At 42.3% G+C, this 16324-nt stretch overlaps 1 protein-coding gene across 1 annotated transcript in view; it reads right to left on the bottom strand.

Moving 5' to 3' along the window:
• LOC144727689 (uncharacterized) overlaps positions 1–16324 on the bottom strand; it is a 17194-nt gene continuing 870 nt past the window's right edge. The window contains exons 3-14 of the mRNA XM_078606709.1: positions 14152–14245; positions 12818–12908; positions 12159–12292; positions 11087–11120; positions 9834–9967; positions 8765–8798; positions 7678–7856; positions 6605–7258; positions 5908–5995; positions 5422–5583; positions 3225–3329; positions 1–2147 (exon numbers count right to left, since the gene is read on the bottom strand). Of these exons, the coding sequence (XP_078462835.1) occupies positions 2015–2147; positions 3225–3329; positions 5422–5583; positions 5908–5995; positions 6605–7258; positions 7678–7856; positions 8765–8798; positions 9834–9967; positions 11087–11120; positions 12159–12292; positions 12818–12908; positions 14152–14245 (1842 nt within the window). The 3' untranslated portion in view covers positions 1–2014. The remainder of the gene's footprint in view (positions 2148–3224; positions 3330–5421; positions 5584–5907; positions 5996–6604; positions 7259–7677; positions 7857–8764; positions 8799–9833; positions 9968–11086; positions 11121–12158; positions 12293–12817; positions 12909–14151; positions 14246–16324) is intronic.

Consider the following 16324-nt stretch of genomic DNA (forward strand, 5'->3'; position numbering starts at 1 on the left):
TGTAATGACATTAAATTGGTGTATTATATATACCTTTTATTACACTCAAGAGTGAAACTTTTTTTTATTACACGCTTTTCTTTAACTTACTGTTGTCGTATCCTCAAAAAATATTGTAACTCAATTTTTACCCACTTCCCAATGTGCTATCGACTGCAAACTCGATATACCTATGTCATACTGATGACAAGACTATATCCTATCATTAAAAATCAAAAACATACTTTTAAACATTTTACACGCTTTTATTTAACTCACTGTTGTCATATCCTCAAATCTTGTAACTTAATTTTAACCCACTTCCCAATGTCGTATCGACTGCAAACTTGGTATACTTACGTCATACTGGTGACAATACTAAATTCTATAATTCACATTACGTTGTTTCGGCTTGGGTCTAATTGTCGACGCTCAACTGACGTTGGCTGTAAATCACCACGCTCACTTACGTTATGGCAAGCCTCGGGGCCACCTCCTGGAGCCATGGAGTTCTGCCATTACTCGTACGGTACATTTAATTAAAGTGTTTTTTTAAACAGTATTTTAAAATATTATCAATTATTGTTGCATTATTTAGATAATACATAACGGTTTGTGTTAAAAACTTCGTTCTGCGTAACTGTTGAAAATAAAATCGGGGTTCTGGCGGAGAGTAGAGGCGTGGCGCAATCAACGGCTTTGGCCACGGCCACGTCTCGTTGATTTTTATTAAACGCGACAACTTTATTCCTCGTCTTCAACAGTTACACATTGCTGAGCCACTGCAATCAACCACGGCCAAAGTGTGGACACGACACTGGCTATCGAGCCTGAGACCCAACCGACAGACTTGTCCCTTGCTTGGACAGCCCAACCTAAAGATCTGATTGTGTGTACAACTCTTAAGGAATTGAACCTGCTTGACCTTTGATAAAATATAAATGAATTTTGAGAAATGTTTACATTAAAACTTGGCCAGTTCGCTCAGTGGAATAAAGCGAGTAGCAGGCAAACAGATCCTGGCTCGGGAATGACTCAACGGAGCTTGACTCCAAGGTCGATGAAATTAGTACCAGTGTGGGGAATGCAATTGTGGTCGCTCCTGCTATAGGAACGTGGACATTCCACCACTCGCTCAGGGCTGTAAATGGGAGATGAGCACGACACCTCCATGCTCATTTGAGCAGGAAGTCACCAACAGACAACGTACACCATGCCACTATTTTACAACTCACAGAATTTATGCTCCCTGTCCCCATCCACCAGAAATATTAAAATGTGTAGAAACTTATTGTAGTTGTGAACATTGCACCTCCGATTAGCACGGTTGGCTATGTACGGTGCGAAAAAAGTGCATCATATATCCATACACCGACAAATATCCTCAGCTTGCCCATGTTCCGTCTTCTCTCCCAAACACAATCGCACGACAATGACATATTCCTGTGATAGGTGGCGAGTTAACAGTAGTTAAGGGGTATACATACACTTGAGATAGTGCATAAAATATTTTGAAAGCTGACAAGTATTTTCGAATCATATTTACTGCTATTGCAATGAAAAACAGCCAAAATAACGCTTATATATAATATATTAAACTGTGCTCAGTATGAGTAATTGTAAAGCATATTTAAAGAACAGGACTGAATGGTGTAATGGTTAGTACGCTGGACTTGCAATCCAGGGTCGCCAACTCAATGTCATATCCCGCCACGGCAGTTGAAACAATGAGTGCATTTACCAAATCCCGCCCGCCTGTCCACCTAGCAGAATGCGTTCACAAGCTAGCCGATCGGCAGATCGTGTGCAAAGGAATATAGCGTGGGACTCTCCTACCTTGTCCGACACGTTTGGTCTGTGTGGAAGAGTAGGCCAAATACCCTCTAGAATTCGCTTTCGTGGAGGCCCAAAAATTGCCGGGTTACAGCTGAAACTTCCTCTCGCAAACCAAAATGAGGCTGGTTAAGACAATGCGTGAGTGTGTGTTGTGCTAGCATTGGGTAGTGTTTCCCGCACATGCAGCGTTCTCGATGTTCTATTTGTCTGTCGTGGGCAGCGGTGGCAGGACCTTGCCCAGGACAATGTCCAGCAACTCCACGCGCTTCTCCATGGGGAGATACTCGCGAACCAGGGCTACGAGAGGCATCGTGTCCGTCACATAACGCTGCCTGCACAGACGCGCACACAGACACAACATGAGGAAAGGGCACCCCAAGGGTTCCACAATAACAGCAGCATTTTTCATCCAAGTTATAATTATCTGACCAGGCAGTTCATTAGGGGTTGAGCAAGCGACTCTTAATCGGAAGGCTACGAGTTCAAATCCTGGTTGGGGGTTGATGCAGTCCATCGTCCCTCTCGATTGGGAAGTCAACAGCGATAAGACTTGCCCCTGCCATAGTAATGTGGAATTTCTACCACTAGAGCTGTAAACAGGAGATAAGCACCACCTCAATGCACATCTCAGCAGGAATTCACTGAGACTAAAACCACTTCGTGTTTTGTCAATGTACTGTTGGATGAAGGCCTCCTCTCGCCATATCATGGGTATTGACCATACTTTACCACGCTAACCTCTGCACCACCACTCTTTCCCAAAAGGAATCCAAATACAGACCTGGTATCAGAGAATGTCTTTACATTATCGATTGTGAATCCTATATAGTTGAACACCGTGGGAGATTTTGATTGATTACGATTCAAGTTTGGATTTACTCAGCTGAGGTCTGGATTTAATTCAAGACTCGGCCTACCAGAATGATCGTTTCATCTCATCCACACATCACACAGCAGATCAAAACACTTCTCCTCTGCTTCTTCCCTAGCACTGCTCCACTTTTAAATTCCGCTCTATTCTCTTTCCCAAGCCCTTATAATCATACTTAATTAAACAAATGTTTTCTCTCATCTACTACAACTGACTCTTATCTATTTTTGACAGTGGTATTTGTTACCAGCCATTTAACATGTTGGGTCTTTGGGTCTGCGCTCAGCACACGTTTTTAAAAATAGTATCGCCTCTGATGAAGTTGCAAAACAGCTTTGACAATTTGGTTTTTAAGTCTCTACGCTTGAGAGTTCACTGTCATGGTTCATTTTGTAACATTTAACAATCGAAAAGAACATACTTCAATATTACACTGGCTTTTACTGGGTTAATTCTTGAAATCAAAGAAAAAAAATAAACATTCATTTAACATAGTTGTAAACTTTAACAGCCCATTTGGTGGCATCCCTGCCCTCACCTCTTCATCAGCAGCTCCACATCTGCGATTGTAATCGTTTTCCTCCCAGCATGGGATGCAAATGCATCCAGGTCATCCAACATCTGTTCAAATAACAGTGGCAGTCTGCCGTACAAACACACGCATGTCAAGATCTTGGCAAGCTAGAAAAAGGATTGCAAATCAATTAATAGATCTTCAATCAAGACCTTTATAACCATAACACGATTATATATTATTACATAGTTTTCTGTTGAACTAGGATCCATATATCAAAGGGTCTTTGGCGAAAACAATCTGGCAATTCACCAGCATTGAATGTTCATGCCGACCTGCCTGTCGATGAAACAATGAATGTTGAAACTGGTCCAGAGAATAATTGTGTTGAATGCTGCTTAAATTATGAACTTCCCAGAAGAATTTGTGGATAATGGGATGTGTAACAAATATTAGATTTTTTTCTGTGGAAGAACAGAAATGCAAAGGAGGCATAATTGTCCGATTATTACCAGGCCAGGGCCCATTAAAGGAAAATGAAAGTCAACGGAGACAAAAGTTAAAATAAAACTACATCAAAATAGTATAAAAGTGAAAGACATCCGAAACTATTTTTATATTACTACGTAAGGCCGACTGAGCTCCATAGCTATTTCTTTTTCATCAACACAACCTGGCCACAAATGATAGCTCATTGAAATAGCTTTTGTAGAAATGTATAGCAGCCAAATACTCTTAATACATGTCTCTAAATGGAGGGGAAAACCGGAAGATCTGGAGAAAAATCCACGCAACCACAGGGAGAATATGCAAACTCCAAATATACAGGTGTCAGGGTCGGGATTGAACCCACGACCTCCTGTATACCAAGCAAGGTAGTTAACATCCCACCACCGTGGCACCCCCGAACAGCATTACACCAGAATAAGGACAAAACAGGACATGAACAATGATGAAGCATTATTTTTCATGTCTTCACAGAAGATTCTGGCTCTACTCTTTGGTTCTTTCGGTAAAGTCACGGAGAAAGAAAATAAATTAAATAATAGAATACAACGTTTCGATTGCAACACAAGCAATCGTCATCAGGTAGAACTAAATTTGAGAGAGACAAAACACAGACACACACAAGCAGATTGAGGCAAGACAGAGACACACAGAGAGAGACACAACATAGACACATAAAGACCCAATGCCTTTGTGTCAAGGCCTTAATACAAATCCAAAAATGTATCGGCATTCAAAACATAAAACAATGTACATTCATACTGTTAAAAGAAACATTTTAAGGGTTTGCTGAAGACTGAGGCAGCATAGTTTCTAAACGTAAGACACGATATTGTACATTACGAGGCGCCAAATGGATGTACCAACATTGATATTTCTTATGGCATAAACACTGACGCACATCCGAGTTGTCGGCGTTTTTGGCCCATGGTCTAAGCAGATGAGGTACAACCCCTTATCAGTGCCTACCTTATTACAGACCAATTCAGACCTTATTGGTCACCCCGTGCCTTTATAAATATCAACGTTCATCCTACAAAGTCCCATCATAAGGGAAAAACACAAACAAAAGGTCATTTGTTTTGCCCGTATTGAAACGGCTGTATGCCATATGAACCTGAAAACTAAATTTCCCTGTACAAGAATACGGGTAAACCGTATGGGTTGACAGGCATGGAATTAACTGGTGGCTAGGCATTGGAGGACACATTCAGAGACAGCCGCGGGGTAGAGCTCTACAAAACAGCTGCGGGCACAGAGAAACACTGCTCAGCTAGGACGTCTTCTTCGTGTCACCCAACTTTTATGGTGATGTACATGTCGGCACCAATACACGTGTCCCTGTGCTTTATCCCTGATCTCTTCACTGTGATCTCTATGGTCAGACACCGTCCTCCCTTTACAGATGGTGTTCAACTGCCACACTGCAGGTTACAACACTTCTCTTTCTGATTCTTATTTTGCAGTGCTCCACTTTTGAATTCCCTCCCAATGTCTCTTTTACCAGGCTTTTATAAGACCATTATTCAATTAAAGAAACATTAACACACATCTATTACAGCTATGATAGTGCTGTTTGTTACGAACCACTTGACATTCTGGACCTTTGGGCTGTGCTCTACAACTGTGTTTAAAACTGTAAATAAACGTATTTATTGGAGTTGGGCAAAATATGAAACACATTTTTTCAGTTCACATTAACGACACAGCATACCTATTTTCAATGGCCAAAAGGGCATCTCTGTTCAGCCGGCAGGGCACAAATCTCTGGCAGATATTCTTGATCTCCTTCATTGGTATCTTCAACACTTTCTCTGTCTTGCCTCTTTTTGAAGTAGCTTTGTTTATCTTCAGCACGGCCTTCTGCTTGCCTTTACTGCAAGAGATAAAACAAGCATATGGCTACACATAACATAAAGATGAACTATGTAGTAGTATATGGCTATCATGTGGAAGATTATGAATCTGTACCAACATCAGCCCAAACTACTCCGGACTGCTAATCCGCAATAGGTGAAATTATCAGTGTAACATTGGATTCAGATTAATGATTTGTTTTGACCGCGTGATGATCTGGACAAATACTATCTGGATTGGTTTACATAACCTGAGGAATGCCCAACTCACTGTGCAACATTGGTAAACATTCAAAACACACCAATATTTGTTAAGCTTTAAAATAAGGACATACTTTACTTACGAAAGTTTGTCTCTCGCGAAGAAAGCAGGAGTGTTCAGAGTTGGCGAGGGCTTGCTGCTCGCCTTCAGTTCATGCAATTTTAACTCTCCTGTTCAAGGACATGCAGCAACAAACTCCTTTGTAAATTTTCGTGAGATATACTTCAGTTCTTACTATCAATGCTTCAATGTAACAAAGTCAACATTTGACATTTCCAAGATTCAAACGATTTCCCAAATAATAAGAGCCTTAAACTCATCAATAAACAAGCACCATTTGCTTCACAATGGAAGTTAAAGATCCCCTGACATAATTCAAAACAAGATCCAAACATTACTCAATTTGGATTGCACAAATGCAATCATCGCTCTGTGCTGGATTATTGTTGGGAGCACCGGCTCATCACCGCGTGGCTGCTGCTGCATTCCTGCTTGTCTGTGGTTTCTCCTCGTGCCTCTGTGTCGTTCTCAATCTCTTTGAGAGTGAGTGAATACTGTAATCTTTAAAAGTTGAAATTATTAGTCCGGCTAGCCGAGATTTTACTGTACAAGTTAACATTTTTAACATATTAAATATATCATATCCCAGTCCTACACAATAAGGAGCACTTGTTTTTATATTTGCTGTGCTCATGCACCACGAATCTCCCTTGTTAAACAGCTGGGCAACTGGCTAAACGGGCTCATCTGTGTAGCAAATGAAATTAACTTTGCATTACCTTCCTCATCGTTACTACTGCCGTGATCTTCCTCCTCTTCTTCTTCTTCATAAGGTGACGTTGCCAAATTGTGGCTAAGTCCACGATCCAAGGCATCTCCAGCAGGGCCAGCTTGGTCACCGTCTGACTCAGGTTTTGACTCCCCCTCCTCCTCGTCACCCATCAAGTCTTCACCAACTGGAGATGTGTGGCTGAGATGTGGAATAGACATGGGATCTACTAACTCGCCAGATAACTTTTCTGCTTCCTCCATGGGGTTCAATCCAGATTTTTCTTCTTCAGACATCTCGTCTCTTTCACTCATCATCTCCAGTTCCTCTGCCCCTGTGACATCTCCATCGCTGTCCTGCAGGCCACTCTGTATTGCAGATACTTTTGGGGTGCCAATATGTGGTGATGGGTGAATGTCAATAACTGGACTAAGGTAACCCGACATAGTCACTTCTGCAGGAACACCGTTTTCTTCCATATCGTCACTATGCTCGTCTTCTGCCCTTCCCGACACTTCCATATGACCATCTAGTGTCTTTGCCGCCATTTTCCAGACTCCCGGCGTGGATCGGTCTCTCAGTTTGCGCTTGCTACTACTCCTTTCTGAGAAATGCGAGGTGTGTTCCCCGATGGACAGTTCAGAAACCCCTCCAGGCATCAAGTCTACGGAGAAACACAACAGGACATTGACAATATGAAACACACAAAAGCCATCCTTGATTTTGACAACACCAGTCAAGTCAGAGTCAATGTACATTGAGGCGGTGCTCAGTGTGTTTACAGCCCTGAGCCAGCTGGTGAAAATTCCACATTTCTATGATGGTTGCGGGTCTTTCAAAAGAAGCAAATTTGAACTTGCAACCTTCATATTGTGAGCCGCACGCTCTACGGCCGAGCCATTTGGCCGGTAATGTGCAATGGGGCTTAAACGCCCAGTGGATACACTTGCTGCCGCCATGGGTATGTGCGAACTCCAACCACAGGCTCTGGGCTGTACACAGGAGACAAGCACCGCCTCAATGCCCACTTGAGCAGGAAATCACATTGTCCTTGTTTGCATGGAGAAAGCGGCTTCTTCTGACCTGTGGTGTGCGCAGGTCGGGGCTCCTCTGCCTCCTCTCTCAAGTGTTGTCGGAGATGCTGCGAAAAGGCCTCCTTGTTGACCCTTTGCGTTGGTGCCCTCGTGTGGCTGCGTCGTATCCTCACCCCCGTCGCATCGTCACCCTCCTCCTCGGAGTCGAGTGGAGTGTTCAGGTTTAAGCTGCCATCGGTCAAAACATATTGTGCAAGTTACACGCAATTCAATAGTTATGTAGCAATGTGGCGCAGTGGTAACAGTTGTGCCTAATAGCAACAAGGCCCTGGATCCGATTCCCGACTCAGGTGTCTTTCTGTGTGGCGTTTGTATGTTCTCCCCCTGTTCCGCATGGGTTTCCTCTGGGTTCACTTGTTACCTCCCTTAAATAAAAAACAATGCAGCTGGTATTGGCCAAGCATCAACAATGTTGAATAATTACCAGCTCATTACTCAATTCAGACTGCGCACAGTAACATTGCCATCTACTGAAAGTCTTGAAACTCAGCGAAGGTCTCCTGGGTAACCAAGAATAACAACGAAATAAAATAAAATTCCAAGTACCTTATTATTTTTTACAGCAGTTGCTTGATGTAAAGTATTCGCACCGTCTGTGTTAGCCTATTACTATGTTTTTGGTCTGTGGTAGAGAAACCTTTCCTAATCCGGCTTGCTCGTGTGGTTGGTTGCTGCCACTATACGTTGCGTTATCGGGGGCGGGTGCAGTACTGTACTCGGGTGACATGGTCTAGTTTGTGGATACTGGTGAGAAATCTTGTAGCTGCATTTTGGATCATTGGGATTTGGAGATGAGGGATTTGGAGAGGCCAGAGAGCAGCGTTGAAATAGTTGAAAAGCCTAATTCCAAATATGCCTAAAATGTAAGGAGATGCAGATAATGTTACATTTTGTTTCATTCCATGAGTAAAGGGCAATTAAGCGTATAACCTGTATAGGGGCTTCTGACACAATGATTCGGTAAATAAAGATCTGACTTAGTTATACCTGTTACAATCATTCGGGTAGGATCTAGAGGATACACACCTGAAGATGGAAACATATTAATGAAATGCACTGCATACAGATTACATTACCTGTTCATGGCAGATCGTTCCAATGCAGGTAGGTCTGCAAAAACATTTCACATTACAATATTTAATGACGGATATTGTACCGTTACCTAATTAATGCCTCAATGGGGTACAGGAGCAACCCTGCAATTGCTTGCTCAAGCCACTGTCGGCAGTAGGGCTTCTGGTAAAGGGAGCTCTAGAGGGTATTTTGGTCTACTCTTCCATGTTGACAAACCGTGCTTGAAGAGGTGGGCGTACCCACACTTTACCCCACCAGACACGCCCCACTGTTTGACAAATTGTGGCGTGCCCATTTATCCTGGTTCATAGTAGTAGGGAGAGTTAAAAAACACTTGCATCACGTGTCAACTGGCGACTTCTGGATTGCAAGTCCAGTGTGCTACCCATTATATCATGACAGCTCTTTTAATTAATTAAGCAGACACTAAGTGGTGCACCTTTCCTGCACATAACTCTTCATCATTATTAAAATGCTGCACATCTCAGGTTTACAATACAACTTACTAATTTCTGTTTTAAAGAAGTTACACATTACTGCACTAAACCCAAGCGCACCCCGAGTCCATGTATAATATAGCCTAAGACTTGAGGCCCAGTGCCCTGGCCTTCACTCTTGAATAATGATACTTGGAATAAAAACATATCAAGGCATTTTCAAGAATTAAGGGCTCGTAAGAAAATATGAGGGAAATATCGAACATCTAATTGTTATTTACACATTAAGGCGAGTGTGTGCATATCACATCCTCGTGGCCATGTGCATAAACCCATGCAACCGTGTTATATATAGCCACAGCATTGTCATATCCAGCTAAATCCTGGTCGGGGGTTGACTCAGCCCATCATCCTTCCAGGGTCGATAAATTTAGTGCCGAATATGTGCAGAAGCCTTAGGAAATATTTTCCCCTGCAATAGGCATGAGGAATTTCCACCACTGGCTGAGAGCTGTAACATTAGATGAGCAGCAATGGTGATTTCAAAAAGTACTGAAGATGTGCAGTTCCCTGCATTGCCCAAACGTGCTCGTGTGATTGCTGCCTGCAGGAAAGCACTAAAGTGGGAACCTGCCTCTGCCATCCATGGCTTGCTGGACTCTCTGGGTGAATGCCTGCATGTCGACCGGCGTCTTCATGGAGCGATGGTGCCGCTGCTTCAGTCTCTCGCTCTCATTCTCGTCTGTCGGTGTGGTCAACTCGAACAGACTGCACCCAACAGCACCACAACAACGATAGATTTACAACTCAAAAGTTGGTACATTTCTCACATTTATGGACACCATCTCTGTACCATTTACATTAATCAGAACAAGGTTAATCAACTTTGGATTAACCTAATACATAAGATTGCCACAGTCAATATTACGATTCATAATTAACTTGTGTTGTATAACCCTCTACCAACCAACATAACCACACACATTAAATTGTGATATGTACAAATGCAGATTATTAAATTGAGCTAAAAAAATAATTTGTGCATTAAATGCTTGTACAATGACAATTACATTTGTTTCTCCATATCAGGGAGTGGAGGGTCTTACAACAAGTTTGGTCAGATCATTGTGTTCAACCCAAAATTTAAGTGTGAACCATGGATTCAATTTACCTCCCTTAAGTAAAAAACAATGCGACTGGTATTGGCCAAGCATCCCAATGTTGAATAATTACCAGCTTATTACTCAATTCAGACTGCGCACAGTAATATTGTCATCTACTGAAAAAGTCTTGAAACTCAGCGAGGCTCTCCTGGGTAACCAAGAATAACAACTAAATAAAATTAAATTCCAAGTACCTTATTATTTTTTACAGCAGTTGCTTGATGTAAAGTATTCGCACCGTCTGTGTTAGCCTATTACTATGTTTTTGGTCTGTGGTAGAGAAACCTTTCCTAATCCGGCTTGCTCGTGTGGTTGGTTGCTGCCACTGTACGTTCCGTTATCGGGGGCGGGTGCAGTACTGTACTCGTGTGACATGGTCTAGTTTGTGGATACTGGTGAGAAATCTTGCAGCTGCATTTTGGATCATTGGGATTTGGAGATGAGGGATTTGGAGAGGCCAGAGAGCAGCGTTGAAATAGTTGAAAAGCCTAATTCCAAATATGCCTAAAATGTAAGGAGATGCAGATAATGTTACATTTTGTTTTATTCCATGAGTAAAGGGCAATTAAGCGTATAACCTGTATAGGGGCTTCTGACACAATGATTCGGTAAATAAAGATCTCACTTAGTTAGACCTGTTATAATCATTCGGGTAGGATCTAGAGGATACACACCTGAAGATGGAAACATATTAATGAAATGCACTGCATACAGATTACATTACCTGTTCATGGCAGATCGTTCCAATGCAGGTAGGTCTGCAAAAACATTTCACATTACAATATTTAATGACGGATATTGTACCGTTACCTAATTAATGCCTCAATGGGGTACAGGAGCAACCCTGCAATTGCTTGCTCAAGCCACTGTCGGCAGTAGGGCTTCTGTTAAAGGGAGCTCTAGAGGGTATTTTGGTCTACTCTTCCATGTTGACAAACCGTGCTTGAAGAGGTGGGCGTACCCACACTTTACCCCACCAGACACGCCCTGCTATTTGACAAATTGTGGCGTGCCCATTTATCCTGGTTCATAGTAGTAGGGAGAGTTAAAAAACACTTGCATCACGTGTCAACTGGCGACTTCTGGATTGCAAGTCCAGTGTGCTACCCATTATATCATGACAGCTCTTTTAATTAATTAAGCAGACACTAAGTGGTGCACCTTTCCTGCACATAACTCTTCATCATTATTAAAATGCTGCACATCTCAGGTTTACAATACAACTTACTAATTTCTGTTTTAAAGCAGTTACACATTACTGCACTAAACCCAAGCGCACCCCGAGTCCATGTATAATATAGCCTAAGACTTGAGGCCCAGTGCCCTGGCCTTCACTCTTGAATAATGATACTTGGAATAAAAACATATCAGGGCATTTTCAAGAATTAAGGGCTCGTAAGAAAATATGAGGGAAATATCGAACATCTAATTGTTATTTACACATTAAGGCGAGGAGTGTGTGCATATCACATCCTCGTGGCCATGTGCATAAACCCATGCAACCGTGTTATATATAGCCATAGCATTGTCATATCCAGCTAAATCCTGGTCGGGGGTTGACTCAGCCCATCATCCTTCCAGGGTCGATAAATTTAGTGCCGAATATGTGCAGAAGCCTTAGGAAATATTTTCCCCTGCAATAGGCATGAGGAATTTCCACCACTGGCTGAGAGCTGTAACATTAGATGAGCAGCAATGGTGATTTCAAAAAGTACTGAAGATGTGCAGTTCCCTGCATTGCCCAAACGTGCTCGTGTGATTGCTGCCTGCAGGAAAGCACTAAAGTGGGAACCTGCCTCTGCCATCCATGGCTTGCTGGACTCTCTGGGTGAATGCCTGCATGTCGACCGGCGTCTTCATGGAGCGATGGTGCCGCTGCTTCAGTCTCCCGCTCTCATTCTCGTCCGTCGGTGTGGTCAACTCGAACAGACTGCACCCAACAGCACCACAACAACGATAGATTTACATTTACAACTCAAAAGTTGGTACATTTCTCACATTTATGGACACCATCTCTGTACCATTTACATTAATCAGAACAAGGTTAATCAACTTTGGATTAACCTAATACATAAGATTGCCACAGTCAATATTAGGATTCATAATTAACTTTTGTTGTATAACCCTCTACCAACCAACATAACCACACACATTAAATTGTGATATGTACAAATGCAGATTATTAAATTGAGCTAAAACAATAATTTGTGCATTAAATGCTTGTACAATGACAATTACATTTGTTTGTCCATATCAGGTAGTGGAGGGTCTTACAACAAGTTTGGTCAGATCATTGTGTTCAACCCAAAATTTAAGTGTGAACCATGGATTCAATTTAGCAATAAGTACTCGATATAAAATCACGTGTTTTTAAATCCAGCGTGGACATTAGTGCCAATTGATTTGCGCCAGACGCAATGACAGACATTTTTAAAATAAAATTTAATGTACTGACCTGCTTGCTTCAGATGTCCTGTAAGTCCCCACGTCATCCTTCACATGTTCAGGCATGGGCTTAAACACCTCCACAGGGCTAACCTCCGTGGCTGTGGGCAACATGAAAAGAAACCCAGGGACCATATTGCCTGTGGTTCAAAACACTTCACCATTGTCATGCTTACTACTGCCTTATTGGAGAAAAACATATAGCAAGCTGACATCGTCGGCAATGTACTTTCTTCAGAATACTTGATGTGTTGAGTTATAAAGTAGTATTAATAAGGGGTGAATTTTGTTTCAGCCTGTGATTGAGAAAACCCAGTTTGCCACGCACTAATAATAAATATTGACTGTGGGGCACTCGCCATGCAACTCACATCACGTGATCTGCTAATTGTCACTGCTAATTTGTGTCATATCTCTCCAACGTGGTCCTCTGTGGCAACACCACTCTTCAAACGTCTCAGATTCCTTGGACTGGCTCGGAGCCTCAGGTGTTAATAGTGAACCTCAAGAATCCTAAAGGAAACTCCATCCATACAAGGGCCTTGCCTCAGATTAAAACACCTGATTGAGATCCCACCGGACTGTTGTAATACATTGAGAGGTGTGCTTTAGTAAGGCGTGACATGCAGTCTGATTTCATTTGAGACTGTGCCTGCTCATATCTACAATTTGCATGGATAACTCAGCTGCTGATGGGACAATGGGAGATCGAGAGGTTGGGGTTTGCTCTAATAGATTTAGGTTTAACACCATTGGAACCTCATTTGCCAGAAGAAAAAATATGATAATTGTTTTTTTACCCTTTTATCTGGCAACAAAACTGATACCAATCAACTTCAAGGACAGTGCATACATTATTAGTTGTTTTTTGTTTGCATTACGACTACAGGTATTGTGGTCTATTCAAACATGACTCCTTGTAAAAAAAGGTGTCAGTTTTGTTGCCAGATAAAAGGGTAAAATAAAACCAATTATCATATTTTTTCTTCTGGCAAATGAGGTTCCAATGGTGTAAATGCTTACCCCGAGCTCTCATACTCTGATGGTGGCGTTGTCTTTGAGTTGTGCGCCTTTTGGCGTCATCTGGTCCAATACCATGTGAGACTAGGCTCTAAGGAAAGCTGTCTCGGGTATGGACCAATCAACTTCAAGGACAGTGCATACATTATCAGAGTTATGTTTTTTGTTTGCATTACGACTTCAGGTATTGTGGTCTATGCAAACATGACTTCTTGTAAAAAAAAGGTGTCAGTTTTGTTGCCAGATAAAAGGGTAAAAAAACAATTATCAGATTTAGGTTTTATTATTGAACAACTGTGGTGGTGCCTCAGGCCGTTTTCTTACCTGTGTTGTGGATCTTTTTCAACAGGGTGTAAGGACTCATGTCTGGAGTGCTTGCATTTTTCGGAAGCTTTGTAGATAATGCGGGCGACGCACTCTGCAACATTGTGGTAGAATATTTTACAGTTGAACACTGTGCATGAACAGCTTCAGCCGTCCCTAACTAGAAATATCCCTCACCGTCAATCAATAACATAATATAAATCATATCGTCAGGTTGATGATCCAGCAGTCACTAATTCACTCCAGTCACTTTCTCACTTCATTCCCATTCATCCAACCATGTTAAGGACTCGTTCTATCAGACCGTTTCGTTTCATTCACACCGTGTTCAACCACTACACTGCAAGACACAATGCTTCTTTCTGCGTCTTCCCCTGCACTGCTCCACGCTATTTTCCCAAGCTTATAACTTTTCTCAATTCGAGAAACGTGTTACCGTTAATCTATTACAACTGTTACAATTCTAATTCGTAACAGGATATATTGGTCAAGTCGGGTAATGATCTGACCAATATGTCATAAACCGTCCTCCACCTGACATGGGCAAATAAACTTGTTACGTGTGCAAGGGTTTTAACACAGCAAGAGTGCTGTTTGTTACTGGCCATTTCACGTTTTGGGCCTTTGGGCTTGTGCTCAGCAACGGTGTAAAAAAATACAACTCTACTATAAATCTGCTCTAAGGCTAAACCTATCTTTTACACCCAATTCAATCAGCTTGGAATCTCATTCCCATCCAACTCGCCAATTGGTCTTCTCAAGTTTGTTCCCATTCCCAGAAACTCATGCGGGATGTGCAGAGTCCACAGGATTTGGCGCAGCAGCGAGGTCATTCCCTGCCGCAGGGCAGAGTTCTACCGAGGCCTCGCAGGGAACTGACTGCACGTGGCACCACTGGCAATGATACAACAAACGCCTAAAAGCCAGCATAAGAGTCGAATCATTTTCAGCAGTAATGATTTCTACAGTGACCAGCAACGACATTTTTACAACTGCTTTTCGTGTTTAGTCTTGTTGTCCTTCTCCCCGCACCTTCGATGAACACGGTTAACAACGTATGGTGTGAAAGAAGTTCAACATGCATACAGCACAAACAAGAACTCAGTAATTCATAATGGTAAACAAATACACAATCAAAGATAGCAGCTTACACACTGAACTCGGCAACTCACATCAATCACTCGCATGAGTGGTGGGCCAGCGATAGCGGGTGAAGCAAAAGTACAGCATTGCTATTGCAGTTCACTGCTATAATGAACTATTACGTATATGACTGCTTTTGAAAGCGCTAATATCTAAACCGGAGTTTGCTTGTACCGTATTAAACCAATGCTGCCAAAAAATAGCACTCCCACAAGGCAGTGACTGGGAGGGACGGATATGGAATGGTGTGTTGTATGTATTGTTACTTATTCAACAACAAGGCTTTAATGCAGCACGTTGGCACGGTAGGGGGTATACAGCCGGTGCATCTGCCAGTCATCTCAGTCGGCCAACCCATGGCACTACCTGGGTCTCTCCCGTGACCTCCTGCCAGCGAGCCTTCGACGGTGCACGTGGTAGCCTCAAAGTGCACCTGGCCTGGCACAGGCCCCGTGGTGGTGGGTATTGGGTCATTTAGTCTCAACAACTACCCCCGCGATTCGTGTTACGTACATCAGCATGGCCATTATTAATAACCCTTGTTTGCACAGGAAAGCCTCACCGAGCCTCAAGAATAATTGAGAGAGGGTTCCTGCCAAGTTTTCGCAGTAGGTCGCAGATGGGAGCGATGGGGGAGCGATGTTTTTGCGACGCCTAATCCCAATAGAGTAATTTTTAAGGTATTTTTTTAGCATTTGGGATGTTTGCCCAATACAAGTTTGCGTTCTACGTGCAGGTGTTTTTATTATTACATGCTTTTTATTAAGTCACTGTTGTCGTATCCTCAAATCTTGTAACTCAATTTTAACCCACTTCCCAATGTGGTATCGACTGCAAACTTGGTATACCTATGTCATACTGATGACAAGACTATATTCTATCATTAAAAATCTAAAACATATTTTAAAACATTCTTTTTATTACACGCTTTTGATAAACTCAGTCTGTTGTCGTATCCTCAACTCTGTCTGTTGTCGTATCCTCAAATCTTGTAACTCAATTTTAACCCACTTCCCAATGTCGTATCGAC

Source organism: Lampetra planeri, chromosome 26 (genome assembly GCF_965212315.1).
Source record: "Lampetra planeri chromosome 26, kcLamPlan1.2.h2, whole genome shotgun sequence".
In the NCBI taxonomy this organism is placed as follows: domain Eukaryota; kingdom Metazoa; phylum Chordata; class Hyperoartia; order Petromyzontiformes; family Petromyzontidae; genus Lampetra; species Lampetra planeri.